This window comes from Megalobrama amblycephala, linkage group LG22, assembly GCF_018812025.1.
Source record: "Megalobrama amblycephala isolate DHTTF-2021 linkage group LG22, ASM1881202v1, whole genome shotgun sequence".
Classification (NCBI taxonomy): Eukaryota; Metazoa; Chordata; class Actinopteri; order Cypriniformes; family Xenocyprididae; genus Megalobrama; species Megalobrama amblycephala.
The window spans coordinates 8,377,244-8,402,039 of NC_063065.1; the positions used below are offsets into that span (position 1 = coordinate 8,377,244).

General features: G+C 35.2%; 1 protein-coding gene and 1 long non-coding RNA gene across 2 annotated transcripts; one reads left to right on the forward strand and one right to left on the reverse strand.

The window, feature by feature from the left end:
- Positions 1-6,657: 6,657 nt before the first annotated feature.
- LOC125257915 lies at positions 6,658-7,316 on the reverse strand. The gene is made up of 3 exons (XR_007182482.1): positions 7,203-7,316; positions 7,055-7,129; positions 6,658-6,924 (listed from the first exon to the last, which is right to left on the reverse strand). It is a non-coding gene; the product is annotated as an uncharacterized LOC125257915 (long non-coding RNA).
- Positions 7,317-13,219: 5,903 nt separating this feature from the next.
- LOC125257993 (chemotaxis regulatory protein ChePep-like) lies at positions 13,220-21,222 on the forward strand. Its single transcript, XM_048174773.1, has 7 exons — positions 13,220-13,346; positions 14,185-14,232; positions 14,375-14,440; positions 18,485-18,700; positions 19,008-19,055; positions 19,999-20,064; positions 20,319-21,222. Exons 2-7 carry the CDS (start codon positions 14,211-14,213, stop codon positions 20,603-20,605), a joined length of 705 nt encoding a protein of 234 aa, XP_048030730.1. The 5' UTR covers positions 13,220-13,346; positions 14,185-14,210; the 3' UTR covers positions 20,606-21,222.
- Positions 21,223-24,796: the final 3,574 nt, after the last annotated feature.

Here is a 24,796-nt window from a genome sequence, read left to right on the forward strand (position 1 = left end):
CTTAAAAGATTAATCATGGCCAGTTAATTGTAGTTCCTGTTTACTTGTACCCAAACGGACATCTCCTTAAAGGGATAGTTCACCAAAAATGAAAAAACTGTCGTCAGTTACACAATGTTGTTTCTAAACCATCTTCGAAACACAAATGAAGTTTTTTTTAATGAAATAAGTGATTTCTCTTCCTCCATTGACAGCTACGCAACTACCACTTTGACGCTTCAGAAAGTTCATAAAGAGATCGTATCCATAGAACGAATCCATATGAATTGAGCGGTTTAGTCCAAATTTTCTCAAGAGACTTGATCACTTTATATGATGAACAGATTGAATTTTTGGCTTTTATTCACATATAAACATTGATCAGCGAACATAAACCGAAGCTCAACCGAACCTGATTGATGCGCGAGAACTTGCGGAAGCTCAAATGTGATTTCGTAACACTGTGGAATGAATCTCATTGGTTCTCGCACATCAAGTGAACACACTTAAGCCTCCGTTTATCATAATTGATGTGTGAGTTGATGAATGTTTATGTGAATAAAAGCCTAAATGAAATCTGTTCATCATATAAAGTGATCGAGTCTCTTCAGAAAATTTGGACTAAACCGCTCAATTCATATGGATTCATTTTACGATCTCTTTATGAACTTTTTGAAGCGTCAAAGTGGTAGTTGCATAGCTGTCAATGGAGGGATTTCATTTAAAAATATCTTCATTTGTATTTCGAAGATTGAAAAGTCTTACGGGTTTGGAACGACATGAGGGTGAGTGAATGACAGAATCTTCATTTTTGGGTGAACTATCCCTTTAAGAGACCTAGATGCTAAGTATACAATGCAAAATCTGATATGATTTTAATTTTAAATTATGTACTTGGAATCAATTTATATGGTTAACCATATTCTAATGAACTAATGAAATTGCAAGAATGCTTTCAAAGCTAAATGTGATCTTGATTAATATGTATTTAATAATGAAAAACATCTTTAAAAACATTCCAATTTGAAGAAAAAGTAGAAAACGTTAAAGTATGTTTTTAAATTATTAGTGAAGTTAAAAAAAAAAAAAAAGTCATTACTTTAATTGTACTAATATAACTCTCGTATGATAAAACAATTGTTGCATTAGAACATACAACACCAAAAACTGTTTTTCGCAAAGGACATGAAGGTGGTGACTGGTTTCACAGGTTAAGGAATGAGATATGCTCATCAACATCAAACATTTACAATCAATACACAGTCTGCATTAATGCTGTATTTCACTATATGTTGTTGCTGTCGGCCCTTCGCTTCACTTAGCCGGACTGAGAGCAAGGGCTTGTACACTTCTGTTAGTTTTCAGTTTTCTCTTTGCAGTCTGTTGGCAGCTGTACTCTTTCTTATCTCTGTTACACCCTCATTTTGGCAGATATAAAGTTGCCTTTTGAGTGCACGAGATCTCGTTTGCACAACTCCTGGATATTGTCATTTTGAAAATAATGATATATTGTAATAATGTCCGTTATCTTTTTTTTCTGTTCTCTCTAACACTGCTTACTCTGTATATCTCACTAGAATTTAAACCTCACTGAAGGATTTTATAATGGTTGTTGTTATATTATTATTGTCACTATTCTAATAATTAACTTGAAACTGAAAACAGTAGCAATGCAAGCGTTGTGTAGTGCTGATGTTAGTGTGGAGCGGCAGTGTTTTACCTCATCTGTCTTATGAATGTTGAATCATCAGCGATCGATCTCTCCTCTGTCCCGGGCCAGTACTGTATTCTCTATCTGCTTGACTTCTTCTCTGATTTTCTTTGGTCTCAGAATATCTGTACACCACAGAGCTTTACACTTTCTCTGGCAGTCTGTCGTTCCTTTACATTTTGTATGTGAATGAAAAGGAAGAGACAATATGTCACTTTTTTTAATTAAAATTGTTCCAGCACAACTCCTGTGTTTGTGGTTTTATTATAATGTACATGATGTTTGTGTTCATCTCAGTGGATCAACATGAAGACTAAACTTTCTCTCAGTTTACTTCATCAACTGTTTTGTTTCACTTTCACTTCACAGGAACAGAAAGCAAATGTGTGTGAAACTGTATCTCAGAACTATTTAGCTGCTTTCATGCTGCACTGTTTGATTTGTTTCCAGCATTTCACTGTCAATAGAAGTACATTAACTATGTTTTGTCATAACAGGACGTTACCAAGCTCTTGTGTCTGTTGCTCAGATTTTGTGTGAGTCTGAGAGGAAGGTGGATCATTCTGGATCTTCTCTTCTGTTATGAGACTGTCTGTGGATTGACAACAGGAGCTTGAAGGGTTTGGTACATCTTCATTCAGTAAAGAGCGCCATCTAGTGGAAAGACATTCAAACAACGCCTGAGCCATCTGAGAGAAAGATGGTCAGAGAAAGGTAAATCATGTGTTATTGCTATATAATATACATCATGCAGTATAAATGACAAGCTATAAAGAAGAGTTATACATGTGGTCTAATAAACCCCAACTATTCTGCTGTATGTAACAGACTCTGAGGTCAGTGATGAATCTCTCACATGTAACATGTCGGAGTCACTCAGTCCAGTGATGGTCTTCAGGATGTGTCTGGGATCTCCACTGCCCACCAGCAAAACATTCAGCTCTCCATGTGACCTCACTGTGTTTTCTGTATAGAAAATAGGAAGTAATGAGAATTCAAATATAAAACAAACGTATGTGAACGTTGATCCATATTTACTGCTTTTAGCAGATACTTTGATGGTTTAGGAGAGGTGGTATTAACATACTGCTGCTGTGGTTTAGCCTACTTTTAGCCTACAACAGATAGTAGCGTAGCAAAGTAAAAATAAATCTCTGTGAAACTCTCCTTTCTTCTCTGTGCCTTGTAAACAAAATGTTTTGTGTTTAAACAAACTGTTTAGATTTTAGGTTTTAGTGAAAAAAGATATGACAGAGTAATTTGAAATTCAAAAGTAATTTTGAAAATCAAAAGATTTTGTCCACTGAAAGACTTGGAAGTTGCTCAGCCAGTATCTGAACATAAAAAGTTGCAAGTCAGAGAAAATCATTCCAAGGTTTCGCGAACTGTAGGCCTAATGAGCATGGGCGGCGCTAGGGAGGGGCTAGCAGGTGCTACAGCACCCCCATAGCACCCCCACAAATTTTAAGCAATATATACAGGTTGTGTGTTATATTTACATCTAATTAATAAGTTGATAATAAAAGCAACAAATGAAATAAAATAAAAACATTTGACTTATTACGCATGCATGACGTAATTTGCAGCTACCGGCGCACTTTTACCCTGCGTTCCATTCGGAAGGGCTCATCCCTATGCCCTAATCCCTTCAGAGGGTTTACCCTCCGGAGTGAGAGCTTCGAAGGGATGAAGGGTGTAGGGGTAAAAAAAAACTGTTCTTTTGGAACGCACTTCAGCGTCATCTTAACGAGACAATCAAGGAGGATAAATTGTGCAAGCTGCGCCTTTTGTTTAACGTTTTTATTTATTTATTTATTTATTTATTTATTTTAGGTTTACCGCATGTAGGCTATATTGTATCTATGTATTTGAAACATTTGAATGGACTGATAAATGAGCTGTAAAGTTTTTTTTTTTTTTTTTAAGTACAATGTCATTTTGACCATAATAATGTACCAAATCTAACTCGTTTAAATATTACAGTAGTACAGAAAAATATTATACATACCTTTATAGTTAAAATCGAACTCCTAACCTCCTGTACCCATTCTGTGACGTCAAACAACTTCCCTGTGCAAAGGATCATGGGGGCCCGAAGTGTCCATCAGTTGTTCCCTTCGAAATCCTTCATTCCGAAGGGCCCTTTGAAGTGGCCAGTTTTGAGCACTTTGGTTTGGAACGACCCTTCAATATGGCGGCCATGATTATTTTCACTCCGAAGTGCCCTTCGGAGGGCGATATATCCCGTTTGGAACGGACCGTACGTCAACGGCGCCGCCATGTTGTGCTGGGCAACGTTCCCATAACGCTCATAACTGGAATTGAGAAAAATGCCTGCTTCGTGTGCTGCTTGGGGCTGTACAAATCGCTGCACAATTGAAAACCGGTCTCGGGGAATAACCTTTCACAGGTAAGACTGAACATTTGTTTCTGGTTGTATTTGGTCATTATATAGGAAATTGATAGTAGTTGGCCACTGGAGTCAGTCAGACTAAAATAGCTAGCGATGTCACTAATTAGCTGTGAAAGTTTCTAATATAGTTTTAGCTTATGTTATTTTATAAACTAAAGTTTAAATATGCATCTCTATTTTATTAAAACCGACTTTAATGACAAGTACTCGTTACGGCTAGGTGACTGATATTTTGTTAATCTTAATCTAACCCTTACTGTAACATTAGTTAGTGGGCTAGCTTTTCACACATTTAAGGTTTCACAAAGACAACGAGTTGAGGAGACAGTGGGAAGTAGCTAGAAGGGAAGTTTCCCGACTCATCTACATTATTTAAAAGTTTGCCATTAAATGGTGACTTGTTTATATTTTTATTTCTTTTTCAGCCCATTGCAACCAGGGCCTCAAGGGGGAGAGCCTGTCAGTGGACTGTTCTCACCATTTCCAAGAGACTGTTGGAAAATATATTTCCTTTTGTTGTTGTTATTATTATACCAATACTATATTATTGTTGTACTAGTCACTATTTAATTTACTATTTTTATTATTGTCAATGTTATTCTGCAATTGATATTACATTGTATTTGCGATTATTATTATACAAATACTATTATTATCAATCTATTATAGTTATGATGTTATATTATTGTCTAATTATTATCAATCTATTAGGCCATAGTTATGATGTTATATTATTGTCTATATTCTGTAAATGATACTACATATTCTATTGCTATTATAGTATTATTATACTATATGCTATTATCAATATATTATTATGATATTATATTATTGTACTTATACTATTTTATAAATGTTCTATTCATTACTATTTTATTTGCTAAACTATTTCTTATAGTGTATAACAAACTATTTACTATTCTCAATTTCTTTATTTGCATTGCACTGTAGTTGTACCATATCATATGTATTACCATAAAGGATCCATCAGTTATCTTTGTTGTTGTATGTTTTTGGAGTATCTATCTGTATCATTTTAGTGCTATAAAAATACAGAAAGCAGACTGTGTGATTTGTATTTGATGATTTGTTTAATTTTATCAATGGTGGTCAATTCTAAGCTCAAGAAAAGCTAAAATTGCGTTAAAGACAGAAAACCCATTTTTTACAATAAGAAAACTTTATTTAATTTAATGTGAAAATTAAATTATATCTCAGTATGGGCGTTTTCACAATTCTTATGCAAGAATAAAGCAGCCAAAAATACATGACAAGCCTGTGCTTTGACTATTTCATAATTAAAATAAATATTTTATGTCTAACTTTAGAGATATTAAGTAAAGTACTTTTTGTACACCACGTACATTATAAACCACTGAAATTGGATGATAAATGTAAACGTTATTTTTGTTTTTATCCAGAAAAACCGCAGCTCGTCCGTTTACTTGTGTTTGTTAACAGCGCAGTCTTGCCCCACACAATATGGCGGACTCGTTGACGTATCGCAGCAACAGTCCAAAGCGGCCAATAGGGCGTCTAGTGTTTATTATATGTCTATGGGAGCAACTATACATGTATAGCCATACAGGCACCTAGTGGGTAAACCATGGCATTACAAAATATTTGCCTCTTCGCATTGGAATCTATAAACCTTTTCTCTATTTAACCTTAAATGCTGCACTAATTGTAATATAAATAAAAAATATACAAGAAATATTTTCAGTAAAATACAGAACATTTAATTAAAAATAGTTACACCTAAGGTGTACAGACACATTGACCACCAAAGAATATGAAATGTGACCCATAAGTAAGGAATACCTGAGGGTTAAATACAAAAAAAAAACGTTGCCTCGCCATCACTCTACAATAAAATGATAATGTAGCTAAATGTCGTCAACAGAATGATTAATGCACCATACTGTAATGTTTACCAATTAAATTTCTGCAATTATAGTGAAGCTGTCATTTATTTTGCTTAAGCCCATTCAAATATATTGACAGGACAGTGCTGGTTTGTTTGGAAGAATGTTACAAAATTTTTAAAGCTAAGACTTTGTTTCGTATCAAAGCAGGGTTGCCAGTTTGGCCTGAGGTTACTTGGGCAGAGTGAGAGCGAGACAGAGCCTGAGAGTTGGCAAACCTGTGGCGCCCCAGGTGAAAAAATACTATAGTAATTTATAGTAAATACTATAATGTTTTTGAACCATACTATAGTAAATTGTAGTATACTGTATACATTATAGTATTTACAACACTTTGTTAATGAATGCTACAGCATACTGTAATATTAACTATAGTGAACTGATAATAAATACTGTAGTATACTTTAGTTTTTACTACAGTAAACTGTAGTGTATTGTATAATATACCCTATAGTTGTAGAAAACTTAGTACAGTATTGGGTAAAGTAATTTTTACATTATTATAGTTATTATATTACCACAGCAATTAGCCTATAGAATTACCACAACAAATTAATTCAAGTACTTTACTATAGTATGGTTCAAAAACACTATAGTATTTACTATAGTATTTTTTCCACAAACCTGACATGTTTGAAAAAAATATGGCCAACTTAAATACGTCGTTTAGGCCTAATTGGATTACAAAACATATGTCGGCGACATGGTCCGCGAGACAGCGACAGTGTCAGTGTTTCGTGCCAATGTCAGTGGCACATGCCACTATCCACTGACATATGCCAATGAAGACCAGAAGTGCCACCGGATGTGCCATTGCGTCAGATGCCATGTCACTTTATGTTAATACTGCTGCTGGAGAACCTGACACTTGCTCTTTTGAAAGGTCCAACAGGAAGCTGAACAAGAAAAACATTCATACAAAGCATTCTGGAGCTGTGTATCAAAATATTAGCATAATCGCAAATGAAAGTCATTTAGTGGCAGTGTTTTGGATTTTAGTGTGTGTGTGTGTGTTGACAGACTCACTTTGCTAACTCTATCACCAGAGCAGCATCAGGCACTGTGATCTCTCTCAGAGAAGAATCAAGCTGATGAACCATACTGAGAAAACAGACAGAGATTGTGTTATCATCAGATAGTTTATTACTTACTCAAACTCAAAAATGGGCTTCACCTGGCTGAACAGAAGATGCTGTTGAACAAGTTCCTGTATTTGTTTTTGAGAAAGTTTGTTGAGTGAATCTGGAGACAGAAATTACATTTTCACTCCACTCACGTTCAGCAAATCTGCAAAAACACAGGAACAGAAAGAAAATGTGTGGGGAAACTCTATCTCAAAACTATTTGACTGCTTTTATGCTGCACTCTTGATTTATTTCCAGCAGTGTTTCCAGTTCCAGTGTCCTGAAGTTCATTAACTATAATTTGACAAAATGGTGGATCATTTAGGCCTACATACAAAGTAGATCTAATTTGAATTCGAAAAGTAGGTGAAGACTGATTAGAAAAAATTGCAAGTTGGCCAGACTAGTTAAGACACGTGTTTATGCAATCGGCCCCTGGATTTGATTAATGTAAGGAAAATTTGATGTTGTTTTAGATTTTACGTTTTAGCAAAATTTGACATGCAGAATTATTTGAAATAGGCTATAAGAAGAATCAGAAGATTTTGTTTACAGCAAGCAGTTCTTTTTGGCTAGTTGACAGTCAGATAAGTGACACATCAGAACATTCCGTTCCGCGTTCATTCTAAATCTAAACGAATCACTCAATTCATGTTAAACGCAAAGCCAGAAAAACTGGTTTTAGTGACAAGGAAATAAGATGAACTTTCGGTTAGGATTCAATAGAATTGCTGCTCCAGTTGGACTCGCATCTTTCTGTATGATAATAAAAGCCAAGGTGAGCTACAGTCTAAAATTAATACTTTATTTATTTATTTATTTTTGTTTGATTGTTTTTGCTGTCGTCAGATCTGCCAGAATTCTCTTATTTGTGTGAGTTATAACGAAGTCTGATGCTGGGTGACGGACGGTGACTCTTCTCATTGTCATAGGCAAGTGAGAGATTACTTAAATAGGCCTAGGCCACATTGAAATTGAATTTGAAATTGAAATTCAGTGTAATAGCCTAAAACTATTCATAGGGATTCATTGAGGAGTTTTAAGTCAGCATTTACGGGATTCTTTCTCAAGTCACTGGGAGTGAAAGAGAAAGAAGATATGTAGATAGAATATTCTCGTCTGTTTTTTGGATCAGTTCAAAAGGCAGCGTTGGGAACTAGGCTATGTTCTGTGGGCTTCGAATAAACATATAAGCGGCATAGCCTACCAGCCGCGGCGACGACATGAATTTCTTCTCTTCTTTATAGATCATTTGAGGCAGTTTATATGATGTCTTTTAAATGACAAATGTCAAGAACGCGAGAAGAATGTAAAGAATGTAATAAGAATGTAAAACGCGAGAGCGAACGAGCGCGAATCTCAGGCAGATTTCCTTCTATAGTGTTCTCTGGCTCTGATATTGCGTGTGCATTAATCAGAAACGTGACTTATGAGCACTGATTAAGCGTTTTGGGACCTTCCTTATTTGTATATATCTAGGACAGAGAGCCTGGTACATTATGTAACTTCTGGAGCTCTAGCGGTTTATAAACAAAACTGCATGCGTCTTGCGGAAGAACTTTGTAGCCGGACCTACTTCTCACTGTTTATGTCCAGTCTATGTTTATGACTAGTCACGCAGGTACTGGGGCTACTCCGCAGTGGTTGGCGTCGCGCTCTGTCTAAAATAGTCCGAATATAAATACAAGGTTTGGAAGATGAATTCATTATTCATTATTTTGTAAAATGACAGTGTAGCCTACCTTTAATCTATTTAGGTTTATGCATTTGTGCGAAACGTGACTTTATAAGTTACTTTTTAAAAAATAAGAAATGCATGATGTTTAAATAATCTTCAGTAGTAATTAATGTTTCGTTATCAACAATTTTTTTTCTTTTTAATGCTGTTGCTGCTTGAGTTCAGTATCTTGCTGTTTGCAGAATTCACTCTTTTAACATGAAGAGCCTGAATCCAATCTAAGCTTTTGGATGTTTTAAACTAAGAAGGCACTTTGACAGAAACCGTTTCAAATTTGTTTTATTTTGCTGGCTAATCTGTAATTTAAAATTTAGAATATTTCTAACTATTTTTTACTTTATAACTATTTTTTTTTTTTTTTTTACCACCGTGACCATCTGTTTTGTTCTCTTTATTTGGATGGATTGTGTTAAACTTTCATTTTAACAGAATCCACATTTTGAACTTCATGATTGGATTTACTGTTTTTTCCAAATATATCAACTTACTCACAGATCAATAAGAAAAATAAGATATTTAAAGTATGCAAAGAGTGCATACATTTAATTAATGGAATTAATATTAAAAAGGATTTTCAAGATTATCACAAAATATATAACAGAGAAAAATGCTCCAAGGAGGGACTGCTGTTATGATAGCTCAAACAGGTTTTATTTTGTCTCACATTTTGATTTCCACTTATGTCCATATAACAGCACAACATTTGATCCATGCTGAACAGTTTAGTTTATTACTGTTTTATTTGAATGACAGGATTCAAATTGAATTGATTTACTGTTCATATCTAATTTATGTTTGTTATAGATTAACATCAAAATAAGATGTGATGAGATATTCATGTAAACATTAATACGGTCATCATTTATTTACTAGGCTTACAGTGGATTTTTCATCTCTGAGAAATATTAATAATGGCTGAGGCTAAATATGTGTCAGAAACTAATCAAGGCAAGTAAACAATCACTTGTGACTCTAATGACTCTTGTGACTCTTTGACTGTTTCACTGTACATTAAAAAATTAGAGGAATAATGTTTAATTCTTTTTCTTTTTCAGATATGTCTTATGTTTGCTCACCTGACATTAAATTTTGTGATCCTGGAGATATTGTTGTTCTGTTATGTGATTTTAATACACCTATTAGTGCTGTTTCATTAGAGATTAAATGGTGGAATAAGGCTGATCTGGTCTGTCATTATAAGGATGGACAGATGACAGTGACCAGCGAATTTGAGGATCAAGTGAGTCTCTCATTGGACGATCTACAAAATGGAAATGTGTTTTTGACACTCAGAGATGTCAGAAGATCACAGAGGGGCCTCTATTTTTGTGAAGTCATTCATAATTGGGGATCAATGAAAGAATATATTTTTCTCCATATCAGCAGTAAGTATTCTGAAGGTTTAATTTCATACACTAGTAATATCAGTTTTTCTTCTTCACCATCATTTATTTGCTTTCTAAACTTGCACTGGAAAAAGTGTCTGCCATAAACAGAAATGTAAATCTAAAATTGTGTCGCACTTTAATGATTGGTTTGTTTTTTGTCACAGGATTCCAACCTAGTTTAACTAAATTGAAAAAAATAAAGACTTAAATACTCAGAAGTTTTAAACTCAGTAGTTTGACTACATGACTGTGATGGATACCATTCATGCATTTGACAATACATTTTTCTGTCTAGCTGAAGACTTTATTCTTGTAGTTCCTATTGTATCTGCTGATTTTTATTAGAAATTTTAATCAGATACTAGTGCTATAACCACTTTTGTCTGTGGTGTTACCAGTATTTGAAATAAATTTCTGGTTTGTTCTAAAATGAGGAATTTGCAACTTTAAGGAATAATTAAGAAAAATAAATAACTTTATGAATTTAGTTTAAATGCTTTATTAAAATTACAGTTCTACCAGAAAGACTCGGGAGGCAAAATAACATAACGATGAAATTTATTAACAACCAGAAAGCTATACAATAAGATAAAGTTCTTTGGCGTAGGCCCCATCCGTAGCACACACCTGCCCGAAATAAAGGCAGGGGCTTAGACGACCCCCATAGGGTTATGGACAGGGACCATCCTGGTGGTGGTGGGGAGGATGGAGGTGGAGATTGGCGTCAGCATCTGCGAACTCAGATAAGTCTAAGTACCGATGCTTTATACCTGAGTGTTCGATAATGATTGGTTAGAACTGATATAATGAATGACGTATAACATTAGAGTCTTCCCGGCAGAACTTGAACGCTAGAGCTTCCATTTTTTAAAAGAAAAGTTAAATTTTTAATCTTGGCCCCTATATCCAACAATGGAGAATAGTTTTCTCTTTTTTTTGACAAAAACAAAAAACAGTTTCTTTGGACAAAATGAATCTGAAATTTTAAGTAACACTACAGACGTAATATAACATCATAGACTTACAACAAGGTCTACATCTCTATACTGTATAAAGATGCCGCTGTTCAGCAACAGATTATTTTGCCATACCTCATGAGTGATGAAATTATATGATTATGAATGGCCTAAACAAATTCTATAATTTTTAATAAACATAGAACATTTCTAGTTGTATATTATCTGTGGAGTTACCATGGAGTCATTTACAATAAAAGACGGTAACACCACAGACAAATTAGCACAAATCTATACTTTTCTGAAATGGAGGCTGCCATCAAGATGGTTTCAATGTCTGGTGACATTTTATCAATTTAGATTAAAAGTAAAAATAAATAAATAAATAAAAATTTTCAGTGCAACACATGAAATTTAGCAATATTTATGAAAATTAAGAGAGAATCAACTCACCATTTCAGATCACCCGTTATGACCTTTACACACAGAAAGCAGTCCAAATACAATTAAGGCCCCGGTATACTTCAAACGAAGTTCTTTTTCGTTCTTCTTTTAGGTGTAAAACGAAGTTCGAAATGCATGACCAATAACAAAATAAACACAACAAAAAATGAGAAAACAGCAAGCATTTATTATAGAAAGCACAAGCGTCTGATCATAACAGCATGTTAGCACGAGCTCTGCAAATTAGCACTCCAGTCACGCCACGTCTTCATATAGCACTTTATTCAATATAGCTTAAAATCAAGCAGCTTTACAGTATCAAACATGAAAAACTGTGTTAGTGCCCAATTTTTTACAAACACAACTTCATTTTGTACTATAAAGCGGCTATCCAGTGTGTTTATGTTTTCACCCGAGGAACTCTTACCTCGACAAATTCGATTCGAACACACGAAATGAGTCAAAGGGTGCTTCTCAATATCCCTCCTCGTCTCCTCGCTCCTCTGTCCTCCATCCTATGACCCGGAAAACAATCGAGCTCAGCCATCTTGAGGGACATCTCAATTTTCTAATTGCACCGCGAGGAGGCGAGGAACGAGGAGTGAGGAGGCTTCCTGAGGAGTTATGAGCGAGGATACACAGGTGCATCCTTTGCGGAAGTCTTTCTCATTGAGAAACGTGACGCACGCATAAATTCTCCTCCCCCTTCTTATCTGTCACAATAATTTAAATGTATGCTTTACTTTTACAGATTAAATAAACTTTATATCTCATATATTTCAACTAGGCATCTTGCTTTATTAATATTTATTATATTTTTTTAAATAACCAACATGTGGGTAGATCTCTCGAGCGCAGCTGATGACGCTTTGAAGTGACGCTAAAGGGAGCGAGGATTTATCATTTCACTTGATTCAATTCCTCCGTCCTCTCGTCTTTTCCTTGCGTCCTTCCCTCGCATCCTGGAGGGGTGGAGCTAAGACGCGAGGAAAGGAAGCAAGGAAAGGAAACGAGGATGCACAAATAAGAATTGAGAAGCACCCAAAGACGCGTTCCACGCGAGTGAAGGCGAGCGGAGCCTCAGCGCACACCTCCTATTACGTTATCGTCACGGTAGTATGAAGGTGTTTTGCAGCTGGAGTTCGCTTTGGCAAGCCGTTTCGAACTTCGAAACAGAACACAAAACGAACTTTTGTTTTGGTCTGATTTTGTTCGAAATGACGTCACATCAGTTCGTTCTTCGATTTCGTTTGAAGTATACCGGGGCCTTTACCCCTTTTATTAAATGGGCAACATCCATTACTGTAACAACACAGACATTTAAAAAGTTGGTTGAAATAAGGCGAAAATAAAAAGGAAAATTTTAAATGCAGCAGTACTTTATTTACAAAACTCAAAACTCAAAACTCAAAAAAAAAAAAAAAAAAAAAAAAAAAACTTAGAAATATCACTCTTAACAGCACTGGTTGTTCAGAAAAGAACAACCAACTTAATCATGACGAGAAGCAAAATACTATAAATAGCCTACACACGAAATGAACAACAGGTGTGATACATAATCAAATCATTAAGAAAAACACCATGTTGAATCACACTTGAACAGTTGTAGTTTTTATGTGTGCTGAAAATAAAAAGGAAGTGGTAAAAGAAGAAGGGAAAAGAGCTTGGGTAAGTAGTTTTAAGTTTTAGCGCCATGTCGTTTGATTTCATGTCGCATTTTTATTGGCTGGTCAGACGGTCATAGCAGCAAATACACTGTGCGTTGATCATGCTGAATTTCTGGCACTGTCAGAAAACTGTTGTAGGCTATCTTTGGTCTCGAGACCGGGAAAATGGCCGTCTTTGAACCTCTCTCACTGTACGACATAGGACCACCGATTAAGAGCCACAATCACAGAAATCGCCACGTTGTTTCACGATGACAACCTTTCGTCTGGGACAGCCAAAAATCGTGCAGGGTACCCCGGGCTTAACATAGGACACTGAACTTTCTGTGTTTAAATTGTATCTGAAAGAGTATGAGGATGTTTAGAGAATTATACTATGTTACCTTGACAGCAATAAAATATTTATTTTTCTATGGTTAGAAGAACCATTGAAGTTTTAATTCTTTAGTTTTTTTTTTGTTTTTTTTTTGTGAGTGACAAGTTAAATGACATGAACTGCAGAGACTTCCCTCACCCACTCTTACATTCCAAGGTAATGATAGAGCATCAATAATTGTTTTGAAAGCATTTTCCCAATTCTTATAAAACTAGGCTATAAATAAAAAGCATACTGGGAAGGTCTACGTGGGAAAGTTTAGAGCAGGGGTTCTGAACTCTGACCCTTGAGGTCCAATTTCTAGCAGAGTTTTGCTCCAACCCTAATCAAACACCTGAACAAGTTAATCAGGTCTCCAGAATAACCAGAAAGTTTTAGGGAGGTGAGTTTGATCAAGGTTGGAGCTAAATTCTGGGCCCCTGGTTTAGAGATGATTTCTTATTTTATTTCTTTTCAATTTTAGGTCTTACACAGAGACGTAGAAATAGTATGGAAGGAATTCTCCCACGCAGTAAGATATCACTTCACACATAATATTCTTGATTGTTTTACCATAACAGTAATGAAATGAGAATTATGTACATGTCTTATGTAGATTTGCAATGAAATTAAATGCCAAATAAAATGTCTTGATGTCTTGTGATTGTCTTCAGTGAGTGATGACACACCGGAGATGCCTGAAACAGGAGAGGAGAGAGAGTCCAGAGCCACAAATGGGGGTATAAGATGCATGCATGCTGTCATGTAGTTATAATATAAATAAGCCTTGTAATTTTCTATAACTACAGAAAATATTTTTTTCTGTTATTAAACATGGCATATTTTGTTTAATGAATGCTTAACTATATATTTTGCTGCTGTCTATAGCATCATACAGGTAATTTCATGTCTCTGCAGTCTCTCTTGTCATGCCAAGTTGGCACATTACAGTTTTTTACAGACGCTAGGACACATTTCTCAATAGTTAGGTCACTTTTGCAAAACTCTTCACACAGTGAGCACAACAGAAGTCTATGTGGGCTAAACTGAGGATCAATTATCATTGCTTTGGCACAAAATGCATTCAATGACTATCGACTACATCTCTCAAATTTCATGAATTCTTTTCTCACTCAGACACAACAACTGCCAAAACTCTTTGTACGTACAGGCCAATTTGCACATGCTTACATACTGTTTTCAAAACTGTTAAACTTATGTTCAAAACAATAACATAATACAAAACTGAATAAGACCGCAATTTGCTACATTCCTACAGTAATATTGTAATGAAATATATGCTGAATCTAAAAAATCAAATACTATCAAAGCAATTAGATGAAACTGAACACCTACACAAGCATTCGTTTTTTCAATTTCATTATCATCCATTCAAAGAGGAAAACTTCGGAATAATTTTGTACTGTTATGTAAACATCATGTAACAAACTGCAGTGAATTCTAAACAATAGACAGTGTTATTCTTGTTTTGTTAAGAAATTTTACAAAAGAAAACATTGTATAATGATACCTGATGTTAGTGTTTTTAGGTCAGTATTTTATGACTGACAAAGTGTGTTTGCTGGGTGAAAACCTTTGCTAGTGTTCAGGAAGAATGAGTTGATTTGAGACATGAATGAAGTGTTTTGGTAGATTTAGTGCATTTTGAATGTGAAATTAACTGCTTTGCCAAGATGAAAGTTGAAAAGTGGCCTAAGTATTGAGAAATGTGTCCTAACGATTGTAAAAAACTGTAAACATATAAATGATATTTTACATGAAGTAAATGTTAGATTATTTTAGATATTATTTTTCATTTTCATTCAAATATGACTGCTATGTAATTGTAATGAGCTCACCTTGCTATTTGGTTCATTTCAGAAAGGTAAGAATACATGGAAATTTAGGCATCTGCCTGATGCCCTGAGACAAATGCAGACTGAGATTTATGACTTGATGACTTTTTACAACAACAAACAAATCTAATATCAGCAAGCAGTGATTGTCAGGGTCCAAGCACAAACTACTCGTGAAGACGATACAGTTATACAGTGGCCATGTCTTTACAGTTTTTTTTTATTTGCTTTGGTTCTATTTTCACAAGTAAAGTGTATATTTTCAAAACTCTTAGTGCAAAACTCCAAACTGATCACACTTGTAACACAGCTAGTCATTCTTTCAAAACCTGATCTAATGCTTTCATACTAGTTGTACATATTTTCATTCTACATAATCACTGTTTCAAAACACAAGATAGTTGTGATATGTAATGAGAACATTTGGTTTAATCACCGAAACACAACAGTATGTTCTTCTTTCAGTTTAGTACATTCAGTTAATTCAATAGCAAACAATGCAAGATACATGTTTCAAATCACCCTTGTTGCTGAAATAATTACAATTACACAGGATACAGATGCCACATTAGAAAATACACTTACATTACCTAAATTACATAATTGACATAAAATCCATAATGTTTGTAATAATATTCAGTGTTATCAAAATGTGTGAAGTATGACACAGTCATGAGGTTTTGTGTAGAACAGAGTGTGCTGGCAATACAGTAAATGTTCTAACCGTACCATATGACAATCAATACTGTAGTTGTATGTCCCCACTAGGTCTAAAATTACTGGTATTACCATCCTTGTGGGGACATTTGGTTCACAATGCAGGGTTTACCATAACCCCACACACTCACTTTGACAACTGTGGTCATCATCTAAGATAAATTGCGTATAATGTAAAAAGAATTCATTACATTTGGTAATCCATATCGGAAAATGCCAACAAGTTCTATAGAAACTATGCCTATATAATTAATATCTACAGAAATCTATAAGTGTACCAAATGATCCACTGATTAAAGGTGCTGTAGAACGTCTTTTTAAAAGATGTAATATAAGTCTAAGGTGTCCCCTGAATGTGTCTGTGAAGTTTCAGCTCAAAATACCCCATAGATTGTTTTTTATTAATTTTTTTAACTGCCTATTTTGGGGCATCATTAAATATGCGCCGATTTAGGCTGCGGCCCCTTTAAATGCTCACGCTCCCTGCCCACGGAGCTCGCGCTTGCCTTTAACAGCATAAACAAAGTTCACACAGCTAATATAACCCTCAAAATTGTTCTTTACAAAGTGTTCGTCATGCAGCATGTCTAATCGCGTAAGTACAGTGTTTATTTGGATGTTTACATTTGATTCTGAATGAGTTTGATAGTGCTCTGTGGCTAAAGCTAACATTACACACTGTTGAAGAGATTTATAAAGAATGAAGTTGTGTTTATGAATTATACAGACTGCAAGTGTTTAAAAATAATGACAGTCTTGTCTCCGTGAATACAGTAATAAACGATGGTAACTTTAACCACATTTAACAGTACATTAGCAACATGCTAACGAAACATTTAGAAAGACAATTTACAAATATCACTAAAAATATCATGTTATCATGGATCATGTCAGTTATTATTGCTCCATCTGCCATTTTTCGCTGTTGTCCTTTGCTTGCTTACCTAGTCTGATGATTCAGCTGTGCACAGATCCAGACGTTAATACTGGCTGCCCTTGTGTAATGCCTTGATCATGAGCTGGCATATGCAAATATTGGGGGCGTACATATTAATGATCTCAACTGTTACGTAACAGTCGGTGTTATGTTGAGATTCGCCTGTTTGTTGGAGGTCTTTTAAACAAATGAGATTTATATAAGAAGGAGGAAACAATGGAGTTTGAGACTCACTGTATGTCATTTCCATGTACTGAACTCTAGTTATTTAACTATGCCAAGATAAATTCAATTTTTAATTCTAGGGCACCTTTAATCATTAAGTCCAGTTGGATTAAATAATAGACAAATCTATTAAACTAAACGAAAAGAGATGCAAATGAAAAGTTTGATAGTAATAGCATTATGAAAGGCAGTTACTGTGAATGAAACATTTATATAGATGAAACACTTATTTTGTGTTGTGAAAAGGATACTTTGTGATTTTGTGTATTGTACTAAAACAATTGAAAATATGCTGAAATGTTTGAAAAAAAAGTGCACTTTTGATGATCTGTTGTGATATTGGTACTAAGAGTTTTGAAAATTTACCAATTGACCAAGTAGACAGTGGGTGGAGTCTACCTATTTGTGGATTTTTGTGCGCATCTTGACGTTAGAATTTAGGGCTGTGATGATACACTTAGCTAAAAAGACAAGAAAATACATGATATTGGGTTCACGAGAATGAGACATTATTTTAATACTATTTTTATGACATTTTCAATGACAAAATATTTGACTGAAAAAATTGTGTTTTATTTGACTGAAAGTAGCAAAACTATCTTCAGTTCTACTTTCTGAGTATGAATTATCATATGCAGACAGCACAATATAATGCAAACACTGTAAAAGGTTTTGCCACAAACTCAACTCAGCTGATATCACAAGACAGTTTTTGCCAGGCAGAGTTGTGTTTGTGTCATAAAAACATATTTGACTTTTTTTTTTCTTTGCAAATCACATTTTATTTATTTGTGAATTGAATTCATTTTTGTGAAACTCTAACATATATTTGCACATCTCATTCTATTTGTGAAGTTTTACATTTTTTGTGAAATCTCTAAGTTATTTGTGGATCATAATATATTTATTTGGAATAAAGGGACAATTCTAACCCCATAAGAGAATCATATATTACCTTAACTGCAATGAAATTATAATTATTTTTCTATGATTTTTTTTTTGTGAAGTTAAAGGACACAATTCTCTCGATATTTTGTGAATTCCTACAGGGGAAAGACAGCTGTTGAGACAGATAATGGAACTGAAACTGGAGAGACAAATAAAGAAACTTAAACTGGAGGGACAGATAAACAAACTGAAACTGGATAAACAGATAATGGAACTGGAGCTGGAGAAACAGATAATGGAACTGGAAATGGATAGCCAGATACAAGAACTTGAGAGACAGATAGAGGAACTTCCCTCACCTACTCTTACATTCCAAGGTAATGATAGAGCATCAATAATTGTTTTGAAAGCATTTTCCCAATTCTTATAAAACTAGGCTATAAATAAAAAGCATACTGGGAAGGTCTACGTGGGAAAGTTTAGAGCAGGGGTTCTGAACTCTGACCCTTGAGGTCCAATTTCTAGCAGAGTTTTGCTCCAACCCTAATCAAACACCTGAACAAGTTAATCAGGTCTCCAGAATAACCAGAAAGTTTTAGGGAGGTGAGTTTGATCAAGGTTGGAGCTAAATTCTGGGCCCCTGGTTTAGAGATGATTTCTTATTTTATTTCTTTTCAATTTTAGGTCTTACACAGAGACGTAGAAATAGTATGGAAGGAATTCTCCCACGCAGTAAGATATCACTTCACACATAATATTCTTGATTGTTTTACCATAACAGTAATGAAATGGGAATTATGTACATTGCACTGTAAAAATGATGGCATAAAAGTGATGGCAGCTGTGGTTGCCAGAACTTTACCGTAAAAATATGGTAGCAACATTTTAGGTTTTACAGGACAGCACTTAGTTTACTGTTTACCGTTCAAATCCGTATAATTGCAAGGTTTGTATTATAATAATTCTATTGAAATTGAATTTATATTGAAAGGTTTATAACACACTATATTTTACACTGTATTTTACACAATGTAAAAATCTTTATTAAATTTACGGTAAAAAAACATTTTATTAATTGATAAAATGTTAATTTACCAACCTATTGAAGTACTAAAATATGTTTTGTACCTTTGTAATACACTGACAACGACCAAACACTGTGGTGATGAGAGTCACATGATAAATCAAATTTCGCCAGTTTTTCCAAAAGCTAAACACCATCACGGTAACACTTAAAACATTTAAATGCATTTAAAAATAGAATAAACTTTAATTTAAGAACATTAGATGTAACATAAAACCCAAATGTACATAATGCACAAAAAACTTAGGAGAAACTAAATACATTTAAATACATTAAATGTGAAGGTACCCAGGGAATTGTGGGAATTTACGGATTTTAACTGTAAATTATACAATAACTTGTTATTTTTCACTTCCAAAAACTGTACATTTAAGGGTATTTTACCGTAAAATTACATTAAATGTACCATTAGATCTATTACAGTTATTCACCATATAGAAACTTTCTGTAAACCAATTAACTGTTTTTCATTTTATCATTTTTACAGTGTTTTACCAGTAAAATCACGGTCATTTTTAACAGTGTTTATGCAGATTTGCAATTAAATTAAATGCCAAATAAAATGTCTTGATGTCTTGTGATTGTCTACAGTGAGTGATGACACACCAGAGAAGCCCAAAACAGAAGAGGAGAGAGAGACCAAAGCCACAAATGGGGGTATAAGATGCATGCATGCTGTCATGTAGTTATAATATAAATAAGCCTTGTAATTTTCTATAACTAGAGAAAATAAATTAAATCTGTTCATGGTCCACAGAAGAGGCAAGTAGCAGGAAAGAAACCTTGGTGTATTTGTTTGTTTTAGGTGAAGGGTTGACTTACTGTATTATTACAGCTGTATTTGGTTTTGTGATTTAGTTCAAGTTAAGTTATGCATGTCCTTTTTCTTTGCTTGTGTGTCAATATTTCAGTGGAAAGAGAGAGTTGTGATCAAAGCACAAGACAAACAGGAGAAGAGAATACTGCCACTGACCAAGAGTCCCCAGATAAATCATCACAGTTTCTGCAAAGAACAAGTACATCAGAATCAGTAAGGGAAGAAGGGGAAGAAGGGACACAAGAGAGTGAATCCACAGAGCAAGAGAGATCCTCCACATCTGTACAATCACAGGTACAAGAAGAAACATCACAATCAGTCTCATCACTACCAGGAGATACAACACAAACACCAGAGAAGAGAGAAGACAGAACACAATAGAGATGAGGAAGTACAGCAAAAAGAGAGGGAAAAAAAAGAAGTCATTAAACATCATTTACTACCAGTTACTACTGATTTATTGAGGCAAAATATGTTACTAGAAAAATCATATAATCTTTGTTTGGTTTGACCATTTTTGATCAGTTTTTCCTACCATTTAGATGTCATGTTAGAAACATCCTGAATCTTTCTCAGTTTGGTTATGTTTCTGATTTTTTTTCTGATTGGCAAAAAATGTGATTTCTCATGACACCCATTTTAATGATTTCTGTCAGAGATTTTTTATTCTGAAGAATTGGGTTACAGTAGCTTTACATTTCTGTTTCCATTGAATGCAACATAAAATGTAATTTTATAATGTTGTTTGAACATCTGATCCTTTTAAAGAACTGCTTTTTTTTTTTTTTACACAAGGTCAAATTAAGATAAAAAAAATAACTTTGTACCTATTCATTGTACACTGTATTTTGCAAGTCTGTTTTTTTTTCTGTACTGCTTACACTGTTCATCTTAAGTTTAAACAATACTGATTTTTTTTAGTATTGTTGTTATTATATTATTGGCACTGTAATAATAAATGAAATTAAAAACAGTGCAAGTGTGTGTGTAATGCTGATGTCAGTGTGGAGCGGCAGTGTTTTACCTCATCTGTCTTATGAATGTTGAATCATCAGCGATCGATCTCTCCTCTGTCCCGGGCCAGTACTGTATTCTCTATCTGCTTGACTTCTTCTCTGATTTTCTTTGGTCTCAGAATATCTGTACACCACAGAGCTTTACACTTTCTCTCTTACTCTGGCAGTCTGTCGTTCCTTTACATTTTGTATGTCAATGAAAAGGAAGAGACAACTGTTTAAAATGGATCAACATGAAGACCAAACATTCTCTCAGAGTTGATCAACTGTTTGTTTTTTTGTTGTTTCGATTTATTTTCACTTTCACTTTTATGTACTAGTAGCTAGAAACTACAATTTTATGTTTTCATATATATTCATATTTAAATATGTGTTAATAATGTTTGTTTCAGTTAAGTCTTAGTGTTTGTTTAATCAGATCTCCCATTAAGACAAATGTGTTCAAAGCTGAAATAATTTATATATATATATAAAATGTAATTCATCAAATGCATATGCTTGATGTAGTTGCAGTGTACGTTTATAAAGTATCTGAAACTCAGCGAGTCCTTCAGTGTTTTTTTCTGTGTGAATACTGCATATACGTCACTGCTCTGGTTGTGTGTTGCAGTGAATCCTGTAGTGATGGGAAGTTCGGATCATTTTACTGACTCGGACTTTTGAGTCTCGTTCAACAAAATGAACGAATCTTTTTTCGAGTCATTTCGTTCATTTAGTTCATTTTAGCAAAATGTAATTAAAATGTTACGTGTTACTTCCCCAACACATCTACTACTTATGCAAACGTTGATCCCACTACAAACAATACAAAACTACAATGCTATAAGATTCAGAAATGATTAATTCATTACCTGGGTCTTCAGTTTATGACAAGCTGATTAAGCTCACCTCACCTCTTGTCTGACAAGTCTTCGGGTTTAAGTCATTCCTTAATGACGTGACAGGCAGTCCCATGCTAAACCAATGCAGTCTGAGCCGGAAAGAGAACTGATTAGTTCATTTCATGAGTCTTTCGGGTTTTTGAGTCGTTCCTTAAACACGTGACAGACCCATACACTAAGCCAATGCATTCTGAGCCGGAAAGAGAATTGATTAGTTCTCTTCATGAGTCTTTCGGGTTTTTGAGTCGTTCCTTAAACACGTGACAGACCCATACACTAAGCCAATGCATTCTGAGCCGGAAAGAGAATTGATTAGTTCTCTTCATGAGTCTTTCGGGTTTTTGAGTCGTTCCTTAAACACGTGACAGACCCATACGCTATTTCTGACATTTCTGTCACTGTTTTTGTTACTGTTTCTTGAGGATCTGTGGTGTGTTATTATAAATAAATAAAGCCCTGTTGTAAATAAAATATTGATTAATTTATCTTTTTGACTGTCTATCTGTAAATAAACACTAGGCTATATAATAATATAATAATCCAAGCCTACAATACAAAGTATTTATAGCCTAGTTTGTTCATTTTTACTCCAATTTTGAGTTTGCTGTTATAATAATTGCTTTTCCTAGGCAGACTTGACATATTGGTCTAATATAAGAAGATTGCTCAAAAAGGACATAATGACATAAATTAAAAGCAAATAACATTTTGAATTTGAATTATTAATGTTAGTTTAAAACATCAAGGTTATGATAACTTCAGCTTTAACAGTTGTAACACAAACTCAAACAAAACTGGAGAGTTAACGTTATTTACTAATAAATATAATGTGCTTGGGTCACACAGCATAGTGTATGGGTATGTCACGTGATAAAGGAACGACTCAAAAACCCGAAAGACTCATAAAAAGAACTAATCAATTCTCTTTCCGGCTCAGAATGCATTGGCTTAGTGTATGGGTCTGTCACGTGATTAAGGAACGACTCAAAAACCCGAAAGACTCATAAAAAGAACTAATCAATTCTCTTTCCGGCTCAGAATGCATTGGTAGCGTATGGGTCTGTCACGTGATTAAGGAACGACTCAAAACCCGAAAGACTCATGAAATGAACTAATCAATTGAATCATCAGGTGAACTACTTCTAGCAGTACAGAACCTGTAGAATATTGCACATGCGCAACTGAACGAATCACCCCCCGAGACGACTCGTTCTTCCCGAGTCACATTAAAGATTCGTTCAAAATGAACGAATCGTTCAAGAACGACACATCACTAGAATCCTGATTCTTCAGCGATCTCCTTCACTCTGTCAGCAAAACCGGTCCGTGTACGTTTTGATAGTTTGTTTTCCAATTTGAAATGAAATACGCAGAAACGAGAAAACGGTCGTTTCCCGTTTTTTCGTTTGTTAAAAAAAAACGGAAAAAACGAGATTTTGACTCGATTTCCGTTTTTTTTCGGGTCACGGATAGAAAACGGAAACACGACTTCAAAACTCGTTTTCCACATGTGGGCGGTCATTACACGCCCCTTTCAGCCGATTGGTCAATCAAATCTGAGCCAGTGACGTCATCTTCAGTTCGTTCAACAAAATAATAGTCCTCTGCCGCTATATCAGTAGATGTCATAAATCGGCTTTCTTCTGTGCAACCTAACGCGTATTTCACAGAAATATGTTTGCACAGATAAAAAAAAAAAGTTTAAAAAACCTACAGTAAATTTAATCAAGTCTGTTTTTAAGCTGTCATTGTTTTTTTTTAAAATGTAAAATGTAAATGCCTCTACATCTGTTACCAAGCGCATGACATCCTTTGGGATACTACCACCGATCAATAGGCTATAGTACATAATGATAGACTATTCTCTATAGATCAGTGGCTACTGGACTCATTTTTTTTTTTTTTTTTTCTTATTTTAATGTTTTGTTTACATTTTATACATTTAAATTCAATCATTTAGCAGACGCATTCCTTGCATGGCTATATAGTAGACTATGAAGTCATATTAGAAAATAGGCACTAGTGTGGCAACACCTAATAACGGTATCACCATCGGGGGCCTTTTTAGTTCCCTTTCGATACTTCACTCGTACTGCGTATGGGGAAAAGTCTCCCTTTTTCCCCGTCACTGAAGCCTTTTTCAATAACGCAGTGTAACTGCATCGTCATTGGTTCACTCATAGACAAGTCGTTGAACCAATGACGGCGCGGCATAGCTGCGCGACCTATGGCGAGAGAGCGCGCGAACTTTCCCGCCGAAATGGGCGGGGTAAGGGGCTATATAAGCAGGCGTTTCGCCATAGGATTACAGTCCTTTCTCCTTCAGCGACGACAACGCATCTCCTCGCTGATCTCCGCCTGAAGCCTGAGGAAGCTCGCCGCCTTCGAGAAGCTCCCGCCGCCGTCTGAAGAGGCCCCGCAGCGGACCCAGCTGAACTCGCCGGTCGGAGACAGCGCCGGCGCCCTCGCTGACTGCCGCCCCGAGCGCCGTCCTCGAGACGCCCGCTTCCGGCCGCCTTCTCAGCGTGTCTCCTGCCACCATCCGGTGCGCCCCTTGAGAGCTTCCCGCGGCTTATTGCCGCTCTAAAAGAGCGTTTCCTCAGCGGTTCTACCGCTCTCTAAGAGCTTCCGCGGCCCTCGCTGCTCTAAAAAGAGCCCCCCAATCGCCGTTATAA

Excerpts from the sequence above, each read along its gene's own strand:
- LOC125257993 (XM_048174773.1), top strand. The coding sequence starts at position 14,211 with ATGGAAGGAATTCTCCCACGCA. Across the intron at positions 14,233-14,374 it reads GGAAGGAATTCTCCCACGCA|TGAGTGATGACACACCGGAG; the intron begins GTAAGATATCAC and ends GATTGTCTTCAG. Across the intron at positions 14,441-18,484 it reads GTCCAGAGCCACAAATGGGG|GGGAAAGACAGCTGTTGAGA; the intron begins GTATAAGATGCA and ends GAATTCCTACAG.